General features: G+C 40.9%; 1 protein-coding gene across 1 annotated transcript in view; it reads right to left on the bottom strand.

The window, feature by feature from the left end:
* cep290 (centrosomal protein 290) overlaps positions 1-23,953 on the bottom strand; it is a 33,208-nt gene that overhangs the window by 5,838 nt on the left and 3,417 nt on the right. The window contains exons 11-45 of the mRNA XM_084555244.1: positions 23,176-23,298; positions 22,299-22,422; positions 21,124-21,296; positions 20,602-20,764; positions 20,399-20,499; positions 20,249-20,315; positions 19,562-19,683; positions 18,900-18,975; positions 18,571-18,704; positions 17,056-17,211; positions 15,938-16,087; positions 15,737-15,852; positions 15,547-15,649; positions 15,156-15,386; positions 14,392-14,565; positions 14,190-14,301; positions 13,246-13,451; positions 12,761-12,912; positions 11,994-12,105; positions 11,237-11,692; positions 10,906-11,070; positions 10,555-10,662; positions 10,188-10,322; positions 9,819-10,088; positions 9,484-9,591; positions 8,969-9,168; positions 6,962-7,175; positions 6,351-6,488; positions 5,975-6,196; positions 5,317-5,439; positions 4,777-4,919; positions 4,319-4,474; positions 2,647-2,770; positions 1,254-2,045; positions 835-969 (exon numbers count right to left, since the gene is read on the bottom strand). Of these exons, the coding sequence (XP_084411370.1) occupies positions 835-969; positions 1,254-2,045; positions 2,647-2,770; positions 4,319-4,474; positions 4,777-4,919; positions 5,317-5,439; positions 5,975-6,196; positions 6,351-6,488; positions 6,962-7,175; positions 8,969-9,168; positions 9,484-9,591; positions 9,819-10,088; positions 10,188-10,322; positions 10,555-10,662; positions 10,906-11,070; positions 11,237-11,692; positions 11,994-12,105; positions 12,761-12,912; positions 13,246-13,451; positions 14,190-14,301; positions 14,392-14,565; positions 15,156-15,386; positions 15,547-15,649; positions 15,737-15,852; positions 15,938-16,087; positions 17,056-17,211; positions 18,571-18,704; positions 18,900-18,975; positions 19,562-19,683; positions 20,249-20,315; positions 20,399-20,499; positions 20,602-20,764; positions 21,124-21,296; positions 22,299-22,422; positions 23,176-23,298 (6,084 nt within the window). The remainder of the gene's footprint in view (positions 1-834; positions 970-1,253; positions 2,046-2,646; positions 2,771-4,318; positions 4,475-4,776; positions 4,920-5,316; positions 5,440-5,974; positions 6,197-6,350; positions 6,489-6,961; positions 7,176-8,968; positions 9,169-9,483; positions 9,592-9,818; positions 10,089-10,187; positions 10,323-10,554; positions 10,663-10,905; positions 11,071-11,236; positions 11,693-11,993; positions 12,106-12,760; positions 12,913-13,245; positions 13,452-14,189; positions 14,302-14,391; positions 14,566-15,155; positions 15,387-15,546; positions 15,650-15,736; positions 15,853-15,937; positions 16,088-17,055; positions 17,212-18,570; positions 18,705-18,899; positions 18,976-19,561; positions 19,684-20,248; positions 20,316-20,398; positions 20,500-20,601; positions 20,765-21,123; positions 21,297-22,298; positions 22,423-23,175; positions 23,299-23,953) is intronic.

Genomic DNA, 23,953 nt, shown 5'->3' with positions numbered 1-23,953 from the left:
TAAAACAGGAGCGGGATAAAAGACAAGCACAAGTCCGACAGAGCATCCCTAATATCTCCTGCTTTTTCACCACATCTCACCGCAACATCAGCGACAATGAAGAGCGGGACAGCTACCCGGCAGATGCCTCCACTTCACCGGCTCACCCACAGCAGGGTGCCTCGACTGAGACAGTGACAGTCTGTCCATCGGCGGCATCACCCGCACCTTCAACCAACCTCGGTGAGGCCGGTGATACCGCGGATGACCCCGTGGGTGATCCCGCGGACAGTGCTACAGATTGTTCTTTTATTCAGCAGAGTGTGTCTATTCCTGCCTCCCGAGTTGTTAATGTAAGTGCATTGTTTTTTATGACTTGGAAAAATTGTTTTGTTGTGGAGACAGGTTGTTTGCTGTTCTTTTCGTGTTTCTGCATATTTGAGTGTTTTAATAAAATAGTCTTGTGATCAATTTATCTACAGTTGTAGATATTTTCCTAAAATAAGCTGTCGCCAGTCAGTGTGAATCCTGTGCACAGGAGTTTCGAACAACTAGGTTAGCTTAGCTTAGCGAGACTGTAAACAGAAGGAGAAAGGCTAGTCTGGATCATTCCAAGAGTAACAAAATCAAGTTAATAAATGTGGATCTACAGTTAGTTTCACTAAAATCACTGCAGCACAGAAGATAGAGAAGACATATCAGTAGAAGTAGATGGTGTGTATGAGCCTGAACAAAGGAGAACTATCTGTGCTTGTCAGCGATATTATAAATTACACTTAACTTGCGTCCACATGCAATTTGTATTAAAATCAGCAAACTACGTAACCGGTTTCTCTCAGTTTGGGATGTATGTACCTTAAGTCTTGGTAGGTCTCTGTTGGTCTGCTCCAGCTGAAAACGCAGCTCCAGGTTCTCTGAAGCCAGCTTGAGGTTTTCTTTTTGGAGGTCCGGGTCTCTCTGCGATGGAGTGCCAGTGCCTCGTCCTGAAGTCTAGAGGACAGCAGAGGCACAGAATAAGCCAGAAGTAAAAGGTGTCATTAACATTAACAGATGTGGAGGGAGATATCAGCTTTAAACAAAAGGTCCTTGTGCTTGGGGGTCACGAACTTTTTCTACTAATGCTCAACTGATGGACACCTTGAAGTCCATGACAGAGCAGGGGAGGAAGGCACCAACACACTATGAAGCCACTTCCTACTCACAGAATTTGCCTGACTTCAGCTCTACCACAAAGCACTACCACCCTGCAGGGTAACCAAGGAAGCCTGATGTACCTTCAGATATTTAAGAGACCTGCTGTCTCGTTTTCGATCATCCCCTTTTCTACTGATTAACCTCTTTGTGTGTTTGCTCAGTACGGTGAAGGAGTCAACATCTGGCTCTGACTGTTCCAGGTTATCGTCCTCTGTTGCCTCCTTTGTAGTCTCAGCCTCTTCATCTTTAAGCCCAGCTTGTTCCTGAGGCTTTGGAGGCTCATCCATCATTATCCCCACATCATCATTGACTGTATCTTGACCATCTAGGTCACCAACACATGCTTCGTTCAGTGTTTCAGTTATTTCGTTGCCTGTCTCTGCCTCTGGTGCAGAGGGTGATCCTTGTCTTTCTGACAGCTCATCAGGCTCCAGCTCACTTAGTTTTGTGGTCTGCGATTCTTCCTTTTCTTCAGCCGCCTCGACTTCAGAGCCAGAGACGTCTTGTGAACTTTCTAATACATCTGCTGCTGTTTGCCTCTCATCTTCTTCAGCATGATTAGTACCGTCGTCTTCTTCTGCTGTCACATCTGTTCTGTCATACGTTATGTTTTCTCTTACACCAGGGCTTGATCGCTGTGGCTCAGAGCAAACATCCTCTGCTGCCGCAAAGCTGGTTTGTGTTTCTCTATCTGCCTGGCTTTGCTTTGGCTCCCTCTGATGGCCAACTGTGTCCCCAGCAGTTTCGGGGCTGGGGGAGCGGCCGGAAGACTCCACAGGATAGGATGTTGCATTCCCGTCGCATGACCCCTCTTCAACATCAAAAGTAAGAGAACAAATCCCCCTCAGAGCCTGGGAGGATATGCTTTTTCTCTTCACATGAAATTAAATCCAGTGAAGAATGAAATACATGAAGAAAGAGAGTAAAGAATGATGAATACAGAGACAAAAACGCCTTTGACTCTTTAAAGCAGATCAGAGTCATGTCAAACAAAAAGCTGAAACAGTGCTACAGCTTTGTACAACAGGAGGTTGTGTTAAATACATTAACTCCAGCTCTTTGCTACTACACCACATATCACTACATCTGAGGAAAAACATTTAAATAAACTGTTCTTCCATTTGCGCAAAATGCCCATCAATCTGCATCACCGAACCAACTGGCAACCAAAAGCCTATGACAATCAGTTTACTGTTATATAAAACATGGGAAAACAGCACTTCCTAAATTGCCAAAAAAAGTATCCAGAGAAAGGGAATTTGTTTGACATATAACTGAAATGAGGAATTAAAATAGTTCCTGACTTTTTTTTTCATTTTGAATTCAAGTCAACTCCTCAGTCCAAAACTAAGGAAAACTTGCAAGTTTTAACAGCTGGAAGCATTTTTTTTTTAAATAAACGTTTAACTGATGGAACAACTCAACAGGTGATAAATTTTTCTAATGCATTTGTTGTTCTAAATAATCACTTACAGAGGGTCTTGATGGAGGTTCTTTGGATATCTGACTCTCTAAGGAGTGGAGCCTCTCCTCCAGGGAGCGGTTCCTCAGCATCAGATTCTCCATGGCGTCATCACGAGGTAAAGCCTGGTGCTGTCTGTGCGTTTGGAAACCACAGTCTTAGTCTTTGCATTACTTAACGTTATACGTCGCAGTGTGTGTTTGGTGTATTTATAGAGACTTGGGAGGAGTACAACAGATTAGAGAATAACATAGCAGGAGCCTGGTTCTTGTCCAGTGTTGGCGCAGTTAATCAGCGCTGGCATGTCGTAGGGCATGGTCACTTTACAGAATTCATTTTATTATCATGCATTCTGTAGAAAAATCTAGTTTCAGGTTTGAAATTTTAATTTAATAATAATTCAGAATTTGCTTTTTTGGCCACTTACTTTAGGCTTGTTTATCATATTTACATAAAATTATCCCTTCTTTGCTAACCTCTCAGCATTCAGGTTCTGGTTTGTTTGGATTTGAGTACTTTTCTCTCCATTGTTAAATCACTTAGTGTTAAATGTGTTAAATTCCTTACGGTGTCATAAGTGCTGGTCTTAATGATTTCCTAGCTGAGGTTTTCTCGCTCCATTGTTACACTGCTAGTGTGTTGTTACACATGCTAAGGAGCGTTGGCAGTGTATAAATGGCCCCTGAACTGCCTGCCTTTCATTCACCAACAGACTCCACCCAACTGACACCCCTCCCCCCTAGCTGCCCGAAGGTCACAACAGTCAAACCTGGCATGGGCTTGGATCAACGCTTTCCAAGGGATACATTCAGCCAAAATTCAACGGGGCCAGAATGGCATGTTGTCAATGAAACTCTGGCTGCCCTGCTTCTTGAGCAGGAAATGTTAGCCCTTTCAAGGAAAAGTGCAATTGAATACATACAAAGTATGATTCAATTCTACTTAACTTATTTTACTGTTCCACACTGGTTTACCTGCCACATTGTTATCGCCCAAGCCCAAGCCCAACATTGCTAACAGATTCTTCCTTCTCACATTTAGCATCCACATTCAAATCAGCTTCTGCTGCACATTTGGTCGAACAAGGCGCCCTGTGGCGGTGCCCCAGAAATCACAGAATCGCAGGTGCATTCATAAAAATCGTTCTCATATGTGGATCTGGGACTAGTCCAACACTTTCTCCTGATTGGCTTCAGCTCCACGTTTTAAAAGTGAATAATATAAGAGAAACTAAAGCCCACAACTCTTGTATCTCTGAATATGATTAGTCTTAGCTGTACAGGTTTTTCCAATAATGTCCTGAAATGAAACACTGCTGTTTAATTACTGCTTGTTATTGCAATACTTGACTTGCAAAGTTGTTTTTATGTGTTTAGTGATTTATTTAGAGCGTTTGTTATGCGGTTTTATAACCTTTTGTGAAGCAAATGATTATTTATGCACTTTTTTATATTTGTTTTGAATTCATTTTGGTGTCAGTTAGTATCCGGAGTGGATTTTTTTAATTTAGTTAGCTTTATAACAACAACATATTTTTTAAATTATCATTTTCTTCTGGTAAATTTCAGCTAAATAAAATGTTTTTCATTAATTTCAGTTGTATTGTATTGTTATTATTATTATGCACATTCTTCTTGTTAAATAATGGTTTCTTTCAAAGCAGAACAAAAGGCTGATAGATACTTTATGGTGAGGATTTGTGTCTCCAGCTCAGAGTTCTTCTTCTTCAACTCCTCCATCTCCTTTTCCATTTCAGTAGATCGCACTCCCACCACCTGATCAGCAGTCACACCTCGAGCCTTCAGCTTTTTCTGCAGTGCGCCCTTCTCTTGTTCAAGTCTGCACACATGATAAACACGGAAAGGACGCAGACTTCTGTCACCGTGTGGATAATTTCCTGACAGTCAAGATCAATTATTTGTGTCTACTGATTTCCAAATGATTTTCTGTTAATATTAGTACGTAATATATACGTGATGGCACAAAGAGAGATACAACAAATGTTTTTCACGAAATATCTGAAAATGACTGGATATCATGTCTGTGTTTTGGTTAGAAAACAGGAAGGTGAAGTAATTACTGTCAACGAACAAGAGCTGAGACAGTTTGTGACAGTGTGTGAGTATGATGTACCCACTGACCTGGCATAGAGATCTTTAAGAGTGCTGAACTGTTTTGACAGGGACTCATTCTCTCGTTCCTTCTCCTTCAGTGAATTCTTCACCTTCTCGATCCTGGTCTGCCATTTCTTTCCCTCCTCCCACCGCACAATTTCTTCTTTGCTCTGTCCGACATAATAATAAGAACATGGTAAAATGGCAGTCACACAAAGAGCCTTGGTTAAACTGTTAGCAGAAAGTCTTAGGTGTATCGATTGTTTTGCCATCTCCAAATACATCTACTTCATATACTGTAAGTGCAGAAATAGAAAGAGCAAAGGGCTGGTTGAAATAGAATACAGATGACAGATCAACAAAAAAATCTGCTTCTTTAAGCAATTATTTTTTGGCCATCAGAGGGCAACAGGGATTTATTGATACTGTCTCTGTTTACAGAACAATGCTGACAGCTCTGTATTGTTTTTTTTTTTTTCACCAAATGTCCACACTGCCAGGAAACACGGAACATTCAAAGCACTACTGGTTGTTGCACTACCACAAATATAGAGGTAATGTTCCAACCTTTCCGTGATCATCTTTGACGATTTTTAATTCCCCTCTTTTCTCCAAGTCAGACTCCAGCCTTCTGATCTTCTTCTGCAGATTCTCGAGGGTTGGCCCCTTCCCATCTGGTTCTGGTTGATTCTGATCAATAGAAATATTGTCCCATATCAGAACTACCTTCCAAGAGGTCTTAAAAATAGTAACGGTGGATGTCAATAAGAAAAACAAAACAACAAGTCACTCAATTTGTAAAAACATGAAGTTGTGTTAAGTACATATGTTGAATCTGAAATAAATCCGGACCCTAACTTTAAATATAACTGTGATGTGGCACAGATCCAGAAGAATAAATGAATCATGAAGTTGTTCTTCTCAGACTCTGAGGTCTTCGCGCACTTTTCAGTTTATCATTTTTTTATTTGCTGACAAGCCTACAGGGTTTGTATGTCTCGCATCGCAATGTTTTATCATATTTCAAGGTCGGAATGTCGTGCCTGGCTCACTTGCCCACATGATGTTATGGTGATAAAGGCTGTATCATGTGGCTGTTGTGCATATCACTTTGCTGCTTATGTAAAAACGACAGCAACAATAAGCTCCAGGCCAAAGTCAAACTAATTTGCAAGCTTTCACGTAAACCGATATGTTGGCGTGTGATTCCTGCAGGGATACTCACCTGAAGTGCACTGGCGAGCCTCTTGATTTGCTGCTTGAGCTCCTGAATTTCTTGCTCCCGCTCCTCCTTTTCAGCCAGCAGGCGTCGCTGCGTTTTCTGACATCTCTGGATGTCTTGGTTCAGTCCCTCTATTTCCTCTTTCAGGGCGTTCTCTCGGCCTTTGGCTGCTTTGGCAGACTCCTTTGCAGCTTGAAGTTCTTCATTAAGTTCTTCTACCCGTGCCTTTGGAAGAGAGGTATTTGAGATGTTTCTCCAATTTAAATGATTAGTTTAGTGATTTATTATTATTCTTGATGACAATGTAATGAGAAGTCCAAAAGCATCAAAGAAGTAAATATACTTGTCAGGGTCTTGCTGTGATGACATTTGGTCTCACCTTCAGGTCTTTGGTGTGTCTGTCAACCAGCATCTGTACATTGAGACTCTCCTCTTTCTGTGCAGCACTTGCTATAACTTGATGCTCTGCAGCAGATGTCATCTCTGCCCGCAGCTCCAACAGAGCCTTGCTAAGAGCCTGAGGAAAGAGGGAGCAGCAAGGTGCCAGTTATGATAAACATGATAAAGTTAGTGGTCAGACCGCATTTTACAGTTAATACACCATCGTCCATTACTGCATGGACTACTTTCCTCCTCCACCCTCATTCTTGGTATGAAGTTGTAGGGAAACATTGCATAACTTCCAACTAATGCAAGCATCAACTAAAAATGCTTTTAGCACTCTGATCAGTCCGGAAACAGATATCCAGATAAACTGCTCTTAGTCACACAGCTAAATTGTTGAAAAGCAGTATTCATTCAAGTTGCAGTACCAGAATACACTGTGTGAATACATCCAAGTCAGCCAAACACACCTAAAACCGAGAGAAGACACCCAGTCTAGATTCAAATGGCAGCTGTGACTAGAGGACATTTCCTCATGTCACCAAAATGAGACGAGGTCCCACTCTTTAAAAAGCACAAAAGCTCAACTGAAGAAAAAGGAACAACCTTGAGTTGTTTCTCTTTCTGGGTGAGCTGTGCTTTCAGTCGCTCTACAAGGTTTTTCATGGTGTTGCTGGGGGAGCGGATGTTGGCTTCCTTCTGGGCTTCCAGCTCAGTTCGGAGGTAGTTCATCTCCTTCTCCATCTGGGCCATCTGGCTCCTCTGATCCTCAGTCTCAGCAGTCAGAGCTTTCACCTGGGCAACATGATATTCCTCCAGCCTGCAACAGATGCCCTTTGTTAGTTTTATGACATAACCAGTATCACATCCTTGTACACACAGTTTGGCTTTTGATTTATCTAAGTTTGTGAATCGTGGCCAGCATCCGTCCTTTTCACCAACACTGCACGAAGGACGTAATCATAAATAAAAATGACACACAATTCAACATAACTTGTAACAGACGTTAGCATGCAGCAAACAGAAATCCTTCAATCACACTCAAACACAGCAAAAAAAAATTGCATGCCTTATATCACTAGAGAGGGAACAAACTTAAGCCAAGTTCAGTATGAGTGATGACAGCTATAAAACTTTATATTTGCACACTATATTTCAGGTTCGGCACTGATTTTGTGACAGACGAGGCAGTATAGGCTTCAAGCAGAGTGATATTTCTTCTAGGTATAAAAAAAACTCTCCATTGTTTAGAAGGCAGTTTTGACATGGGACAATATTTCTGTGAAGGCCAGGTTTGGCAACTTTTCCTGCTTGGTAAATCATTTTGACCAGCAGGGCAACATTTCTTGCATGCAGGTTTGTTCTGCATGTTTGGGCTGGGTGTGACACGCATGGTTATGGTTCTCACACAGAGGACACTCCTAGGCATCACTTGATATCACCCTTCGTGAAAATAACTTCAGCTGTCTTCCTATCTAAAGTATTTCAATATAAGCGTTCTGCAATAAATGATCTGGTCATGAGGCTTTTTAAAGCTTTCCTTAAAACTCAACAGAGGACTTGTAGTTAGTAGAGGTTTTGCCCATTCCCATTCATGCATTAGTTTGTGTACCCATGAGGCTGAAATGCATGTGAACTCTTGAAAGCCCTCTTTAATCTTCTTTTCTTCAGTTGCTTTTTATTGAACTTTGAACCCATTAACAACCAATTTGCTTGAACTTCCTGTGCTGTCTGACACTTTTTACTGAAGCTACACGGTGTTTACACTGAGTGAAACATCAAAACCCGATCCTTCGCAACAGAACACGGAGAATATGGATTCCTGTTTGACTCAATCTGCTACTGTCAATATAGATGTCTACATGTCGATTATATTTAAAGTCTTTAAATTAGAAAACATATTCCTGGATTTTTCCAGGGTAGAAAGCTACCTTGTTCCCTGGCACTGACATTGACTCCGTGATTCACATCCTGTACGTTATTACGTGGCTTTTCACTCATTAGGAGTAGCAGAGATCAGCATTAGGCAGGGCTTAGAGTTGCGTTAGCACTGGATGTGTTACAGTTACAACATGAATGTACGGTTATTCGTCTGTTAATCTGAATTTCACAGAGCCTTTCTCCACAGCACAGCCTTGCAGAGTAAAACACCCAAACCTATGCTGTTAAGATCACTATTGTTAGCTGAGGTTAGGAAAGTGCTACATGGTGTCACTCTTTACATGCTGTGTTTCCTAGTGTGCGAACACTGGTCTTAATGCGAGCCTATAAAGAAATGAACCTGTTAAAAGATTTCTTTTTGTTTGATGCTGGTGATTTTTCAGTCACAGTTAGCGGAATGTGCCATATGCTGAAGTGTCCTTGAGCAAGACACTGAACCTCCAGTTGCTCTGTTGTGTGTGTGCTTGTATGAGCAAATGGGTAGATGTGTCTATGACTGTAAAAGCGCTTTATATAGCACTATATATATAAAAACAAGGCCATTTAACACTTGCTGAAATAACTAAATGAAAGTAAACATAATGATTGTCCTTTATATATAACTTTAATATAAACTTCATTGCTAGCCACAGGAATTAAGAAAAAAAGAAAAAGGCTTAGAGGGATAATTACTTCGACATCTCGTCAGCGTGTTTCAGAGCATGCGCTTCCACAGCAGTCTTGTGTCGCTCCAGCTCAGCAGCGGTCAGCTTCAGCTTCTCTGTGACGGAGGAGAGAGAAATGTCCTGCTCTGCCACAGTCTGCTCTAACTCAGCCAGACGCTCCAGGTGCTTGGAGGTCGGAACCCTGATTGTGGGCTTCTTCATCAATTCCTGGACGCGAAGGAGGGAGTTTAAATAAAATGTTTAGCATTGCATCAAGAAAAGTACAGGTTCAAATTTCATCAAGCTCTCATGAAGACTTATGGCGAGTTTTATGTCCATATTGAATCCTTGGAAGCTTAGCAAATGTTTTCTTTTTAAATCTCTGCTGAATAATTGGATATTTTCCATGAACTGTGGTTGTGAAATGTCAGGCAAGATTGCATCAAACTGCAGTGCAGACTCCATTGATTAGCCTTAGCCCATAAGCCAAATAAAGAAGTAGGAAAAAGCTGTTGTTAAAGAAAGACATGGACTCAATAGTACCATTGCTGTCTGTTTGAAGCGATCCAGGGAGGTGTCCGTGTGCAAGTCCAGCTTCTGATGCAGCATTTTCAGCTCCTCCTGATGTCTCTTTATCATTTCCTCTTGGTCCTGGTATCAGCAGAATTTAGAGAAAGTAAACAAAAAGAAAGTTAAAAATAACAAAAAGGTGCTTCCATTGAAGGAAAGGACCAGAATACGTCTATTACTGCCTTAATCTTTATTTGTAGCGGTCATAAGTAACACTTAAATCTGCAACAGACTGCGACAACAGTTCTTTCTAATCCAGACCTCTACAACTTATTGAACTGAGAGTATTTCTCCTTTTATCATGATACCTGTCTAGCTTGACCGAGCTGGTTCTGATATTTCTTCAGCACATCCTCTTTTTTGTCAAGTCGGCCCTGAAGGTCTTTGATAGTCTGGTGAGCCAGCTTGATGGCAGGTTGACTGTCTGACTGGCCGTCTTCGTGCTTGGCAAGGTCGGCTAGCAGCCGTTCTCTGCTGGCCGAAGCTGGGAGCCGGAGACGCAACTCATTGATCACTTTATCTCTGGACACGATGTTCTGTTCAGCCTTCCACAGAGCTGCTTCTTTCTCTTTCAACCTCTGCATGGGAAGGAGTTAAGAATTCAAAAAATAATACCAATGCTATGCATTTGATTGATGAGGAATGGTGACCGTATGAATAGGGAAGTAATACTATGCCTTGTCCAAATTTTTGCAGGTGGCCTGTGTGTCCATGATGGTGCGGACATGTTCTTTGATTTTACCCAAAGCAAACTCTAACTGGTGGGCAAGAGGTAGCGTAGGGTCTGGTAGGAATCCTGTACCTTCCTCAAACTGAAAATGACCAAAAATACAGTCATTAGCATGGTAGCCACATGATTCAGAAATATATAAATAACATGCAAATGTAATAAATTGTGCATGACATCTAAATGTAATTAACTAAAAAACAACAACAATCCTGGACTTTAGAAACAGAAATAGCAGCAAATCCAGGCTATTTTAGTGTTTTACTTTTTATTAATTTGAGCTACTGCATCATCAGAATTTGTAAACACTGGGTTACGTTTTCTGCACTGCTCAGAATTTCACTCTGGTGCTTCTCATAGTTGTCCAGTTGGCGCTCCAACTCCACCTCTCGCTGATCCCATGCGAGCTGGCGTTCTTCATGAAGCTTAAAATGGCAAAGAGAAGACTGCGTTACCCCAACACACTTCTGTGCATGCAGTTTCCTTATCAAGTGAGGTACTTAAATACAGTACATGGGATTATGATATCTGCAGTGCTCTTTGTAAAAGAGTCATGCCATAGTAATGCTTTTGTACGCAACACTGCTGTTCTCTATACATTTACAACGTGCAGAAATGAGCAAATCTCGGAGTGTGTGTGTAGATAGTTCCAAGAGTTTTTCCCTCACGTTGTTTTGCTGCACAATATCCTCTTCCAGTGAGCAAATGGTTCGCTCCTGCTCCTCCACAAGTTTCTTCAGATACCTGATTTCCTCCTTCTGCACCACCAGCTCCCTGCCTTTCCTCAGCTCCTGCAGACGAGCTTCTTCCATCTTCTTGTGCCACTCAGTTACCTGTTTCAAGTTATATACTATATAGTTATATAGTTCTTTGGCGATTTTATTTCACAAACTGGGAAGGTGTAAAAGCTGTGGCTTGTAACCAAAAGCTACAGAAGAGGCATACCATAACTCCAATGCCAATGTTCGCTGTATTAGCTACAACTTTTTACCAACTGACCTTCTGAACCCCTTTCACATCCTTTAGTGTTGAGATGAGCTCCTCCAATCCTCGAAGCTTCAGTTCCAGCTCCTCAGCCCTTCCCTCCGCCCTCCTCCTCTCCGCCTCTGCCTTCCTCTTCTCCTCCTGGGCTTTTGCCCGGTCCTCCTGCAGGTTCACCATGGTCACAGAGAACTTTTCCTGCTGGGGAAGTGGCAGTGCTCCAGCAAATTGCCTACGTAGCGACTGGATGGTCTGTCGCAGGTGCTTAGAACGATTTCTGCCCTCCTGGCGGGCGAGAAACAGCGTGCGCTCGCTGGCATCCAGCCGCTGTTCAGCACGCAGCTTGGAGGCCTCCAGCTGCTGTATGTGAGAAGTGGTAGCCTCCAGTTTTCCCAGAGCAGCTGACTCACTGAGCTGCAGAGCTACAATGTGCTGATGGAGCTTAGCAATGAGAGCCTTCTCATCCGACTGTGACTGAGGGAAAGAGATGCAGACCCCAGATGTGAAGTGCCCAGACATGAAAAACACTGAGTCATACAAACAGTGGAAGAGCAATAATACGAGTGTAACAAATGTTTTCACTTTGTTTTTCTACAGAACATGTGAAAATTTGAAAACTGCTGTGATATGTATGCTGTCTGTTGAAGTCAGAATAAAATACTAGAAACAATCAATGCACCACATGCCAAGAGATAACTAACAGAAAGTGGAGAAGGTTACATGATTCTGCAAGTGACGTTGTGTGAAAAAAGAAAACCAAAAACAACCCAATTACCTGGTAGTCCAGTATCTGCCTCCTCAAAGCTTCGACTTCTTTGTCTTTGGACTTCTGCCTGGCCTGTAAAGCAGATACCTGGGTCATGGCCACATCAGACACCTCTTGAAGCCTGTAGAAAAAAAACACATATCACTTAATTTGAAATTATTTTTTACCAGTAGAAATAGCCCAAATACCTTTAATGTTGACATCACATTCAATGCTAACAGCAAATGTTAACAGACTGCTATACATGCACACAATAAAAGCAAAGGAACGCTCACATTTAGTAAGTCAATCCAAGTACAACATATTTAAACATATGATGTTAAAAATGTCATTAATGGAACATTAAAAGCATTACAATGCTGACTATATGTTTAGTTTAGTTGCTGGTGAAGCAACAGCCTTCTAAATAATACTGCTGTTTTTTGTAAGATGACCTTGAGTGCTCTCAAAGGCGTCCACAAATAATATGTAAATGTTATTAATAAAATAGTACTGTTATCAATACAAGAGCTGAAAAAATTCAGGCATCAAAGACATGAATCTTGATCCTACTGTTAAAAGAAAAGTCATTACATTGATGTAAAACAGAAAAACAATGAGAATAGGACATTATCTTTGACAACCAGTTTCATTCTTGAATCCAATTCCATGACCTCAGTTACATTTCTGCTTCTTGATTTTATTCCTATGATTGTGGGTGCAGCCTTTAATAAAACACACAGATCATGATGAGAGCATTAATGATCAACCCGAGGCGTGCACATTGTCAAACGTACTTAGAAACCTCGATGCGATGCTCAGCCTCTGACTTCTCCAACTCTGCAATCCTGGCTCTGTCTGCGTCGCTCACAGCTTTGCTGATGCTGTCTGCCAGCTCGTCTCTCAGCTCCCGCTCCACCCTCTGGGCCTCTACATTCATCTTAGTTAACTGAAGAAACACAGTGGGAAAACAACTTGCATTAGAATAATTGAAAAAATTCTTTTGTGAAAAAGAGAAACCTAAACTGGTAATGATTTGGAGCTGTGTTATGGGTTTCAGCAGTCATGAACCCAAATCTTGAGACAGTGAAATTAATATCTCTGAAAACAAATGCTTTTTAGTGTGAATAAGGATTTGTACAATCCAAATGATTAAATTCTTTACTATGAGACTGAATGTCCGCCAGCTGAACCACAGGGCCTCGTGGTAGCATTGGCGCCCTGGAGCAACAGCACGTCTAAAGAGAATGACAGTAAAAGCTGTTGTTTTCATTGGTCTTACCTCTGCGAACTTGGACTCTAGTTCTACGTTGCGCTCCTCCACCTGCCTGAGGGAGTTCCTCAAGTGTTCGTACATTTTGTGGGCATGCTCAGCTCTCTGCCTCTCATTCAGCTCCTTCATCTCCAAAGTGGTGATTCGTCTTGCGGTGGATACCATCTCATTGTTGACAAAAGCTTTGTCTGCTTTACCCATGCCATTTTCCCCTCCTGATAGTGAAGAAGAGATAATTTGATATTCAGAGTGGGAGCCGGGAACACCAGGATTGTAGCCAAGTTGAACTGTGCTATTGTGTAGGATCAAAGCTATAAACCTGGGTCAGAACCAAAAAGGTTTCATGCTAATTTACTTTCATGTAATTCAGATCTGCCGGTTATACTGTGCAGCACGGACTGTTTCTCTTTGTGGTCAGTGGCAGACTGTTTTCACTGCATTACGTGCCAACATTAACATTGTGCATGATGACATTTTACTTAACATCCTTGTTGTTGAGACTAAGTTGTGATGACAGGGGAAGCCACAGCTCAAATAGAATAAGTGTTTGCAATGAGGCTAAATGTACTCAAGCTGTGTGATAATCATCTACTGTATCACAACAATGCATGCACGCAGGGCGAAACAGTAGATCAAGGCTCAGGAAGAAAGTCCACCATACAACAGACATAAACAGTGTACGGCCTTGTGGGAATCCTCTGTCACCACGTCCCTGCAAATGTTTTGTTGACAAGAATGGCAGCCAGAAGGGCAGCTTATAAAAAAAAAAACCTGAGCTTGTCCTTTAATGGCCCTGTCAGCCTGTGTGTTGTCAGCGCTGTGCTGATATACTGTGTGGTCAGGGCTAATCCATTTTTTTTTTTGGCTGTATGGTAGGATTACTGGCATTGTAACAAAACAAACAATAAAATGAAACAAAAAACTGCCTATAATGAGCACTATTCTCAGTTTACCAGTCGAATCGAACTTCTCCCATGCTTGCTCTAATGTATTAAGTTTCTCCTTTGTGATCTCCAGTTCTTTACTCAAGGCAGAGATCTGTTCTCGGAGAGACTCATTCTCGCTCTGTAACAGAAAATATGAAAAAAAAAAATGTTATGGGGAGTTGGTCAACAGCCAGATGAGACAAAGACATACATATGGTGGAGCTAATACCTCCAGTTGTTCGAGGTTGGTGGTTCTCTGTATGAGGCGGCTGTCCCTCTGTAGCATGTCTCTGTATTTGACTGTTAGCTCAGTGTACTGTTTGTTCGCCTTCTCCAGGTCTGATGAAGGCACGCTATCATCCAGGGCTTTCTGCAGCGCTGCTATCTTATATGCAGCCATTTCCTGAAGACAAAAGGCATTGTATGGTGGTAATAACACCCAGTTCAAAACGCATCTTTTATGAGTGACTTGTTTTTCAAGGAAACAACTACATTTGGCAATCTGAGCATTATCTTCACATTTTGGCCCATGCTTGCTTTAACAGCTACAGTTGCAATGTCATAAAATATGAGAATGAGGCCCAGGTTGCCAAAAAGATTACATACATTTCCTGAATTTTACAAGAGCCCTTCCCATTTTACTTCCTGAAAACGGGATAAGGGTCAGTCAACCTACCAAGTATTTCTCACTGTTCTTTATTCATGTATTCCCCTTAAATTTCCTTCATGTTTCTCAATAATGCTGCTTTGTATTATAATAGCGGTACATTATTTATCCAGATGTATAAAACATGTGAAACCCAGAAGTTAATATAAAAGTCTCTGGTGTTTTCCAGGGAAAACATCCCCAGCTTTCATTTTATGCACAATCTTTGGATAGAATGCGCTGATTCACTCCAAGCTTTAACCTTTCTCCTTTGGAAAATAGGCACTGAAATAAAATTTATTACTTTCGTTTCAAAGTCTCTGGGTGAGGATTTATTTTCTAGCTACCTTGTATCTCTGAAGGTAACCTATCCTCTGCGTGACAGAAGTCTGCATCTGGCTGCTCTCATCCCTCAGCTTGTTGTTTTCCTTGCGGAGGTGTTGTTCCTGTTCCAGCAGCGTGGTGTAGCGCCGTGTCAGTTTCTTCTCATTAACCTTTAACACCGTTAGCTTGCGAAACGCTTCGCTTAACTGTTTCCTGATTTCCTCTGGGTCCTTCTTAAGCGTGTCCAGCAGGTCCTGATGAGTGAAATGGACAAGTTCTCTAATGAAATGGATCTTTCGTGAAGTTTTCAGAGGGAAAAAAATTAAGTACAGTGAAGCCAGCAGGGAAATGCCTTACAGTTTTACACTGATGTCTTTTAAGCACTAATAACCTTTAATCATTCATTTGACTTACGTTGAACTCTTGGATTTTAACATCGTCCACCTGCTTTTGCTCGTCCAGCTTGTTCTTCATCTCTGTCAATGCCTCTTTCTCCTTTTGCCACTCTGCCTTCTCACTAAGAAAAAATACAATGGAAATATTTCAAATTTTCTACTTAAGGTTATAAACCAGCTATGTGGAAGAACTTCTTTTGTCAACCCACCTTAGGTATTCCTTATATAGGAGTCCCTGCTGATGGCTAATAACTGCAAACTTATCCTTGTATTCTTCCAGTGTTCCTGTCAGTTTCTTGCTTTTTTCCTCCTCGTTTTTGAGCTCCTAAATAAGAGTAATTAAATGAAACATAATTATTTGTTTATTTATTTTTTTTACATCCAGGTCATCAGAAGGAAGCAACACTGACCTGCAGAAGTCGAACAGCGTACTCATTTAGGGAACTGATGATCTCAGTGCTGCTGGGACCCAGGCCCTCTGGGAGGGTCAGAGATCGGATGATGACTCCACCGCTGCCTGACTTCCTGAGCTGCTCCAACTGTCCTTCAAGTTGGCTCACCTGACAGACACAGATGACGAAATTACATGCAAAGCACAAATCTCTTAAAAAAAAACAAAAAAACCCCTAAATGATAAATAATCTGCACTTATATGGTGCTTCTTTATCTCAGTGGTGCTCAAAGCACTTTGTAGTGTTAATTATTCACACACACTCACACAGCAATGTGACTAAAGTACCATGAAGGCCCTCCTTCTGCCATCAGGAGCCCCTCTGAGTTTTATTTTTCCCAGGGACACTTTAGCATTTGGAGAGGCACTGGATTACTGTGATTAGTGCTCAAACCACATCCATCAACTTCACTTTCACTCAAACATCATTTGTACATCAAAGTAGTTCCTGTGCTTCTGTGATCTACTGTCATAAGAGGAACTAAAATATATAATTCTGCTCAAGAGCACAATGAACCAGGCAAAGGATGAAACAAGTGAAAGAACAGAGAAAAAAATAATTAAAGACGAGGTAGCTGTCTTAACAAAAGACTTTAACATTGGACAAGACATCTCCCTTTTAAACACAGGCACCTAACAAACATTTTACTGGCTGTGTTCTGGTTATGGCCCTGTGATAGACTGGTGACCCGTCCATTGTTATATAGAACAGAAACAACACACAACAAAACAGAAAAGGCTGAATGAATACAGAAATGTTCTAGACATGCTAAGCAGCATCAAAGCCATGGCGCTCTCTTTATAAAACTAAATTCTGTAAATGTTTCGGTTGCTGTGCTTAACAGCTTTCATATACGACAATGATTCTGCTGGTTTGATAAAAATAGCTGCAACACACAGCTGTGACTATACAGTTAGCCTTGAATAACGTGCCCCCCTTTGACAAATCGCTGCTTTGGTTTTTTTTGCCAAAAGAATAGATACAGCCAAAAAAAGGACTTGACAGAAGAGTTATGAAAACAACTGTCATTAGCAGTCGATCACACCATCTCTTCATCTTGACACATATGAATGTACCTTTTCTTTGGCTCCTGCAAGCTGACTGAAGCTCCTGGTTGCCTCCTCACGGGCCAATTTCAGTTCCTGCCTCAGTTCTTCATTCCTCCCCAACAGCTGATGTACCTGGGACTTCAGATGCGGGGCTGACTCAGATGGTCCACTAACCTCCATAGCCTGCAATAAAGGAAATAAGCAAAGATTAAAACGAACATATGGACAGAGCCTGTCGAACAAGAAGCATTTTGCTATGGGGCAGTAAAATGGATGCACTACACTGATACACTGCCATATAATAAATAAATCAATGTATGTTTTTGTTCCAAATCATACTGCTGACCAGATTCAGATATTTCCATTTGCATGTAGCTAGCACCTGGTACTTTCTGATACTTCCTCTTGTGCTGGACAGACTTGCTGCTGATCCCAGGAGAGTGCATCATCAGTCAGTGTGTTTCATCAAAGCCATAAAGCCATCAAAAATCAAATAAATAAATAAATATTTGCCCGACCATAATGTGTCTTCCTGCTACATTATTGTAGCATGATCCAAAAGTCTGAATTTGACCTCAGTTTTTCTTTTGCCGCATTTGTTGTTCATTAAGTTGCTAAGTGACAAACTCTGCGCTTCATCAACTGACAACGTCCATTGTCCCCTTGTAAAAGTACTCTACAAGGTGTAAACTGATTCAATTGGAATTTAAACACAAAAAAAATAATGCTCCCAAATTGAAGATTTGTTATATATAGTTAAGTCTATTTCAGATGTGGAGCCGAGGAGATCATTTCTGTGAGATTAAATGCTCTTAAACAGAATCTACAGTATTAAACATCAGGTTTGTGAGAATAGCCAGAGAAATGTCAAGGCATGCTGATTTGCTCTGTGCCATGAGAACAGAACACAGGTAAGACTTCTTGAAAAATGACACTGGCAAAGTACCAGGAATATCAAGTGACCTGAAGAAAGAAGGAACTTCTCATTCAGATCTTTGATGATAAGTCGGGACCTCTGTGAGAGCTGAAATAAACAATGGCTTCCACGGGTTTTAAATTAAAAATGTGTCAAAAGACTGACGAGTAAAGATAATCTAATGTAGTGTTATTTACAGAACAGGAAGACAAAATAGTGACACAGGGTTTCCCCTGTACAATGTCCAAAGTAATGTTTTCTTGGTGAGAAAAGTGATAAAATATTTTTAATAATCAAAGGCCACCAGTCCGAAGCAAAAACTACCTGGATGTTGTATATACTACAGTGCAACCAGCTAAATAAACTATTGGATCAATGTTCACCTCATTGCATTTACAAGTATGCATGTGCCTGCTATACAATTATCCAAAAAAGGTTTAAAAAGGTTTTGGATATACCATGACCTGAATGACTGAGAACCTTCACAGACATACTGCTATACAATTACTCATTGAGAATTGACTTACCTGTCACTAGTCAAAACAAAAAAAAAACATTAATTAAACTTAACCCTTTAAAAGCTAATAATTGTTTAATGTCAGATTTGGTGCATGGGTCATACTTACATCGGCCAACCTTTCCAAATTAGGAATTGAGGCAGCACCATCAGAGAGAGTGGTCTGTTGATTCATCCTCATAGCTTGAAGGACATCTCTCAGTGCAGCCTCAAGCTCCCTTTTCTCTTTCGACAGTTCCTCCACTGTGATTCAACACACAAGTATGAGAGGCAACAGTGAAGCAGTGGCTTCTGATGTGTAACAATGAAAGAAATATCATAATAGCCACATGTGTTGTCCAGCTTTTGACCGTTATCAGACGAACAAAATCTACAGTTCATGTATGTGACACAGATGTAGAAGTGTCCACGTCAAATTTGAACACACATCATACTTACATTTGAACTGAAACTGGGTCTTGTGGACTTGCAAATCCCTCTCCTTATTTCTCAGTTCTTTTTCCAGGTACTCATTCTGCAAAGCACGTTTGTGTTGTTAAAAAAGGTTGTAATGAAAACCTTTTAGCAACAGATGCGACTGCACTCACGCTACCACCAAACCATACCTAGTTCTGTATTACTTGTCTTAGCCACTAATTCACCAATAACAAACCATTCCAGTCAGTTTGTTTAGACAGTTTCTCCTATACCTTTTTATATAACCACCGATTGTATTCAGAGCAGAATACTCCACTCATCGCTTTACATTTTAATCTAAGTCAAGATATCTTTGTAACCATATTATTTCATGGTATTCCACTTTAATTAGCATGAAATACTAACTGAATAAGTACGTACATACATTAGGTTATACTATCCATGAAATATCCCTTTATTCATTTTCCTCAATTTTGTTTTTATTAAATCATTCTTTTCTATGGTATTTCCTTTCTTTGTTCGGTGCATCAATTGTAACTAAGTCTATTTACAAAAGGGACAGTCTTCATGTGAACTTGACATCTCAGGATGCCAAGCATTGTGCAGTGAACACCAAATGCAGTCAGCTCTAAGAATCAACTAATCCTTGAAGCGGGGATGCGAGAAGCAATGTTTTAACTTACCTTTCGCCTGATGCCTTCATCTGTGTAGGTGTTGCTCTGTTTCAGCGGAACCTGAGCTGTTCTGCTAGGCCCGACATCTTCCTCCAGCAGCAAGCTTGAATCTGGGATCCCTGCAGACACAGCTGATGATCAACACTGTATTAATATTAGGTAATATGCTATGTTTTCACTCTTTCAAAAGCGAAACAAAGCTTTTAAAGACCATAATTTAGTAATAAAATGGTCTCACTTTCAACAAACCTATACAGTATAGATTGGTATTGTACAAATCAGTTAGAAGTGGCACTATTCCTCTTGGGTCAGAGAACATTAAAAGGCACTGAGGAGCTTTTACCCCTGACAGATCAGTCTATAAAAACTCCTCAGGGTTCAACTGGAATTTAAATAATTGGACCATTGGTCTCTCATGTATTTCCAAAGCCGAATATCCAGCAAACCTCCAGACATCCAGACAAATTCTGGCAAACATAAATGACACAGAGCTGGCAAAAGCGGTACCTATCAGAAACCTGAAAATATCAACCATAACATGATGCAGGGCCACTTCCTACTCCCAAGACAAACCAGAGATTTCATTATATGTAGTATCAAAGAAATAACCTCTGACTATATAGCAAAGGATGTAAAAACAATGACTGGCACTGGCAAAAACAATGGCACTATGTATCTCCATGATATGAATGTCACCTCTTTCCTTCACTATGCGTCTGATTTGTTTCTTTAGCTCCAGTCTCTCCTCTTCAAGCCGTTCAATCTAGAAAGAAATCAAGCACTGAGGTGAGAGGAGCTCACAAACTGCTTATAAACTTAGTGCTTAAAAGCTTTGTGATCCTCTACCTCTTTGGTGAGGACTTGGTTTTCTGCTTTGTACTGGCGTTGTCTGAGATCCTTGGCACGTCTGAACTCTGTGAGATCCACTTCTTGCTTTGGCTTCAGACCTTGAGAGCCAAGAAATAAACACAAGTAAAATTCATTTCACTCCTCCAGATCTGTCAGTGTTTTCTGACAGGACTGAAAGTAAAGTTTTTAAAAATTCTGACCTAGTTTTTCTCGGAAATCCTCGTTTTCATCCATGAGGTCATTGATTCTCATCTCAAGCTGGTTGATCTCTTTGGTCATGGCCTCCGCCTCACGATCTCTCACTCTAATCTGATTTTTACACTCTTTGATCTCCGCAATGGCTGCTTCCAGACCATAAGTGCCCTGCAATAGAGAAACAGAGCTGTAGTTACTCGTCCATCAGAAAGCATGTGTTGTCTCACTTTCTTTATTTCCTTGTTTTGTAACTCATATGCTTTTTCCGGAAATCAGGATGCAATTAGACGTGGTGAAAGACAAACACTACATTTGTAGACCAAAAAAGCATGTTGATCACACCATAGTCACATAGTCATTTCAGTGTCTCTATTGAAAGTGAGGATGGACAGGGAAAAAAAATCACAAGCCTCACTTCTGGGAAATTAAGTCTCAGTTAATTAGTTTTGGACAAAATCAAATCTTTGATGTAAGCCGAAACAACAAAAACAAAGGGGAAAGAAAAGAGAGGGCATTTGTTGACTTACAGACTCATACTGGCTCAAGCGGTTTGAAGCCTCAATGAGTGCTTTGTCTTTTTCCTGAGCGTGAGCTTCCGCCAGTTTAACCGCCTGCTCTGCTTCCATTGCTCCGGTCTCTGCTTCTTCTAGCCTGGACTTCAGCTCCTCCATCTTCCTCTGCTGCACGGTCAATGGCAGGCCTTGGAGAGGAAATGCAAATTATTTCTTTCACTGCAAACAAAAGTAGACACCCAGTGATGGCAGAACATAAGAATTCATTTGCTAGTTACTCTTGATCATATCACAACAAGTACCCATACAGATTTACTTACTTCAAGTATATCTGTGTTCATCATCCACAGAATTTGTTAAAAGATAGCTGCAATAATTCACAACTGCGTAGCAAAAGGCTGAGATTGAACTCTAGTGGATTGTGACTGAGGTTAATTTGAGATGATACTTCTGCTAATACCCAATGCTAAGCTTGTATCCTTTACAAAACTCTTGCTACGGTAAGCAGCCTTTATTGATTTCAGGCCACTTTCAGCACACTATTATCATATCCTTGGGACCTATTGTCAGCATATAAAGGCACTGTATTCGAGTCGTTAGGTATCATAATTCTGTGAGCAACAAAGTTTAATATTCACTCTCTCCCATTAGCTCTGTTTATGTCCCAACTCCAGAGGAAACATCTGGCCTTTTAGCTCCTTAAAGATAATGAGACTTTTTAGCATATTTCATCCACAAATTCAAAAAATGACGACAGTCTCAAACAAAGATGAGAGAATATCACATAATACGTGTAATCACGTAGGGTGCTCTTAAGATTTGATATTACCTGAGAACAAACTGAAAGTATGCAAGTACTGATGAATGCCACAATAGATCCTAAATTGTGAGTGTGATATAATCTGTGTATATGCATGAGGGCAATATTTTTTGCAACTTTAACTACCCCTTTCACCATTTTTCTCTTCATTTTCTTTCTGCGCACACACACATAAATTTCTGAGGACAAACCGAGATTAACACACACTCGTCCAATGGCATTTTGTGTACCTTTTCTCTTTAGGGCTGCAGCTAGGAATTCTTTCCACTCACTATTTGCTCAGTTAATTTTAATTTCATTTTAGACTTATGATCCTATGTCTTTGGCACGAAGGTCTTCAGTTGGGGATATTTAGCAAGTATTCACCCACCTCTGTCTTTCTTTGTGGACGTCTTTAGCTCCTCAATGAGCAGGGTGTGCTTCTCCATTTCCCCCGTGTACTGCTCCACCTGCTCACTCAGCATCTTGATTTGATTATCGCGCTCCTGGACGGCCTTTGAGGAAGTTCGAGTGAAATGATGAGAATTTATGTCCATGCACTACATGCCGATACTTTCATCATTAAGGAAGTTTATGGAATGGAAACAAGGAGAGGTTTGATGATAAGATGCACAAGACACATGAAACTTACACCGCAGAGCTCATATATGACCTGGCCCACGGCAGCGATAGAGATGGAAGGGAGGACAGGTTGTTAAGACGTAACAAGACAAACAAAGAAAGCCAGAGGAAGAAAAATGAGATACAGACAGATGACCTCCAAGTCGAGAAAGCCTGATAAAAATAAAGCCCATGCTTAATGATTTTCCAGACTGATTTAAAGATTTTCCTATTAAGTATAATATCCCATCTTTAGGTAGTCAAGATCTTTTTTAACATAGATGGCAAGACACTACATATGTAACTACATTTTCAGAAAGAAATTAACTCCTAACCTGATTTCTATTCATATAAGGTGCTCCATAATTTGAGCACGTAAGGTTCTTTCTCTAACTTCACTTGGTGTTTCACTGTGGGAAAATTGCCTTGGGTTTGACCAACTACGGAAGCTCCAATGACACCATGTCTGTCTTTGACAGAAGGTTATCGCTGTTGTAGTAGTAATTTGTGAGAGCTTTCGTGTTTACATGAGAAGCATCATGATAACCCAGTGACCCTACATTCAGTGCACCACAATGGCAGGAGATGAGAAGTCAGAAATATATACAGACAGAGGGGATTAATTCATTTATTATTTTGACACAGACCTGCTGCAAGGCAATAATGTTGCTTTTGTCCAAGTCCAGTTGGGCTGAACGCAGCTTTTCCCTCAGGTCGCGGATCATCTGCTGGTACACCAAAATTTCATCGTCCTTCCCAGAGAGCACTCTCTGTGTATGAAGAAGAAGTCTCATTTCAGTACGGTAGAATAGCTTAACAAAGAGCAAAACTCAATGATGTTAGTCTAGCAGCATAATGATGCCCACATCATGATTTTATTTGCACAAAATATATTAAGTCCCTTCTGTGCCCTTTTATTTGAACTTCTACCTTTTCTAAACTGCGAAGTTTAGCAAAACGTGTCTGATTAAAAATGGCCGTTTTGTTTGAAACAACAAGACAAACATTTGGCCTTTGTGGTTTACTGAGAGACTATGATGTCTGAGTGCATACTGTGGAAAAGAAGGCGGGGCATTTTCCAGCTATTTATTTCAGTTTTTGTACGTGACTGCATTGATTACAATGATCTTCCTCTTTTCCGTGGCTGAATATTTCTTCTGTCCCATTGATACATACTGTGAATGCCGCTGGGCACAAGTTGTAACGACCTTGAAGGAAGTCTTTGTTTAATCTGTGACACCGAGTACAGCAAACTTCATCCAACATTTCCTCTGCATTCAGAAAATATCCTCCCACCCCCAGAGCAGGGACTATCCCCAACTGCGGACTGAATTAAGTTCCTCATTCTTGCAGTTGAACGGTATCTTCTTTTACATTTGACTTAAAAGAACTGAAAATAAACAACACATGCCTTCCTGAAACTAG

The sequence above is a fragment of the Chelon labrosus genome (assembly GCF_963514085.1).
Source record: "Chelon labrosus genome assembly, chromosome: 11".
In the NCBI taxonomy this organism is placed as follows: domain Eukaryota; kingdom Metazoa; phylum Chordata; class Actinopteri; order Mugiliformes; family Mugilidae; genus Chelon; species Chelon labrosus.
Note: the sequence above shows the minus strand (reverse complement) of the source record. Positions and strands in the feature narration are given on the sequence as shown.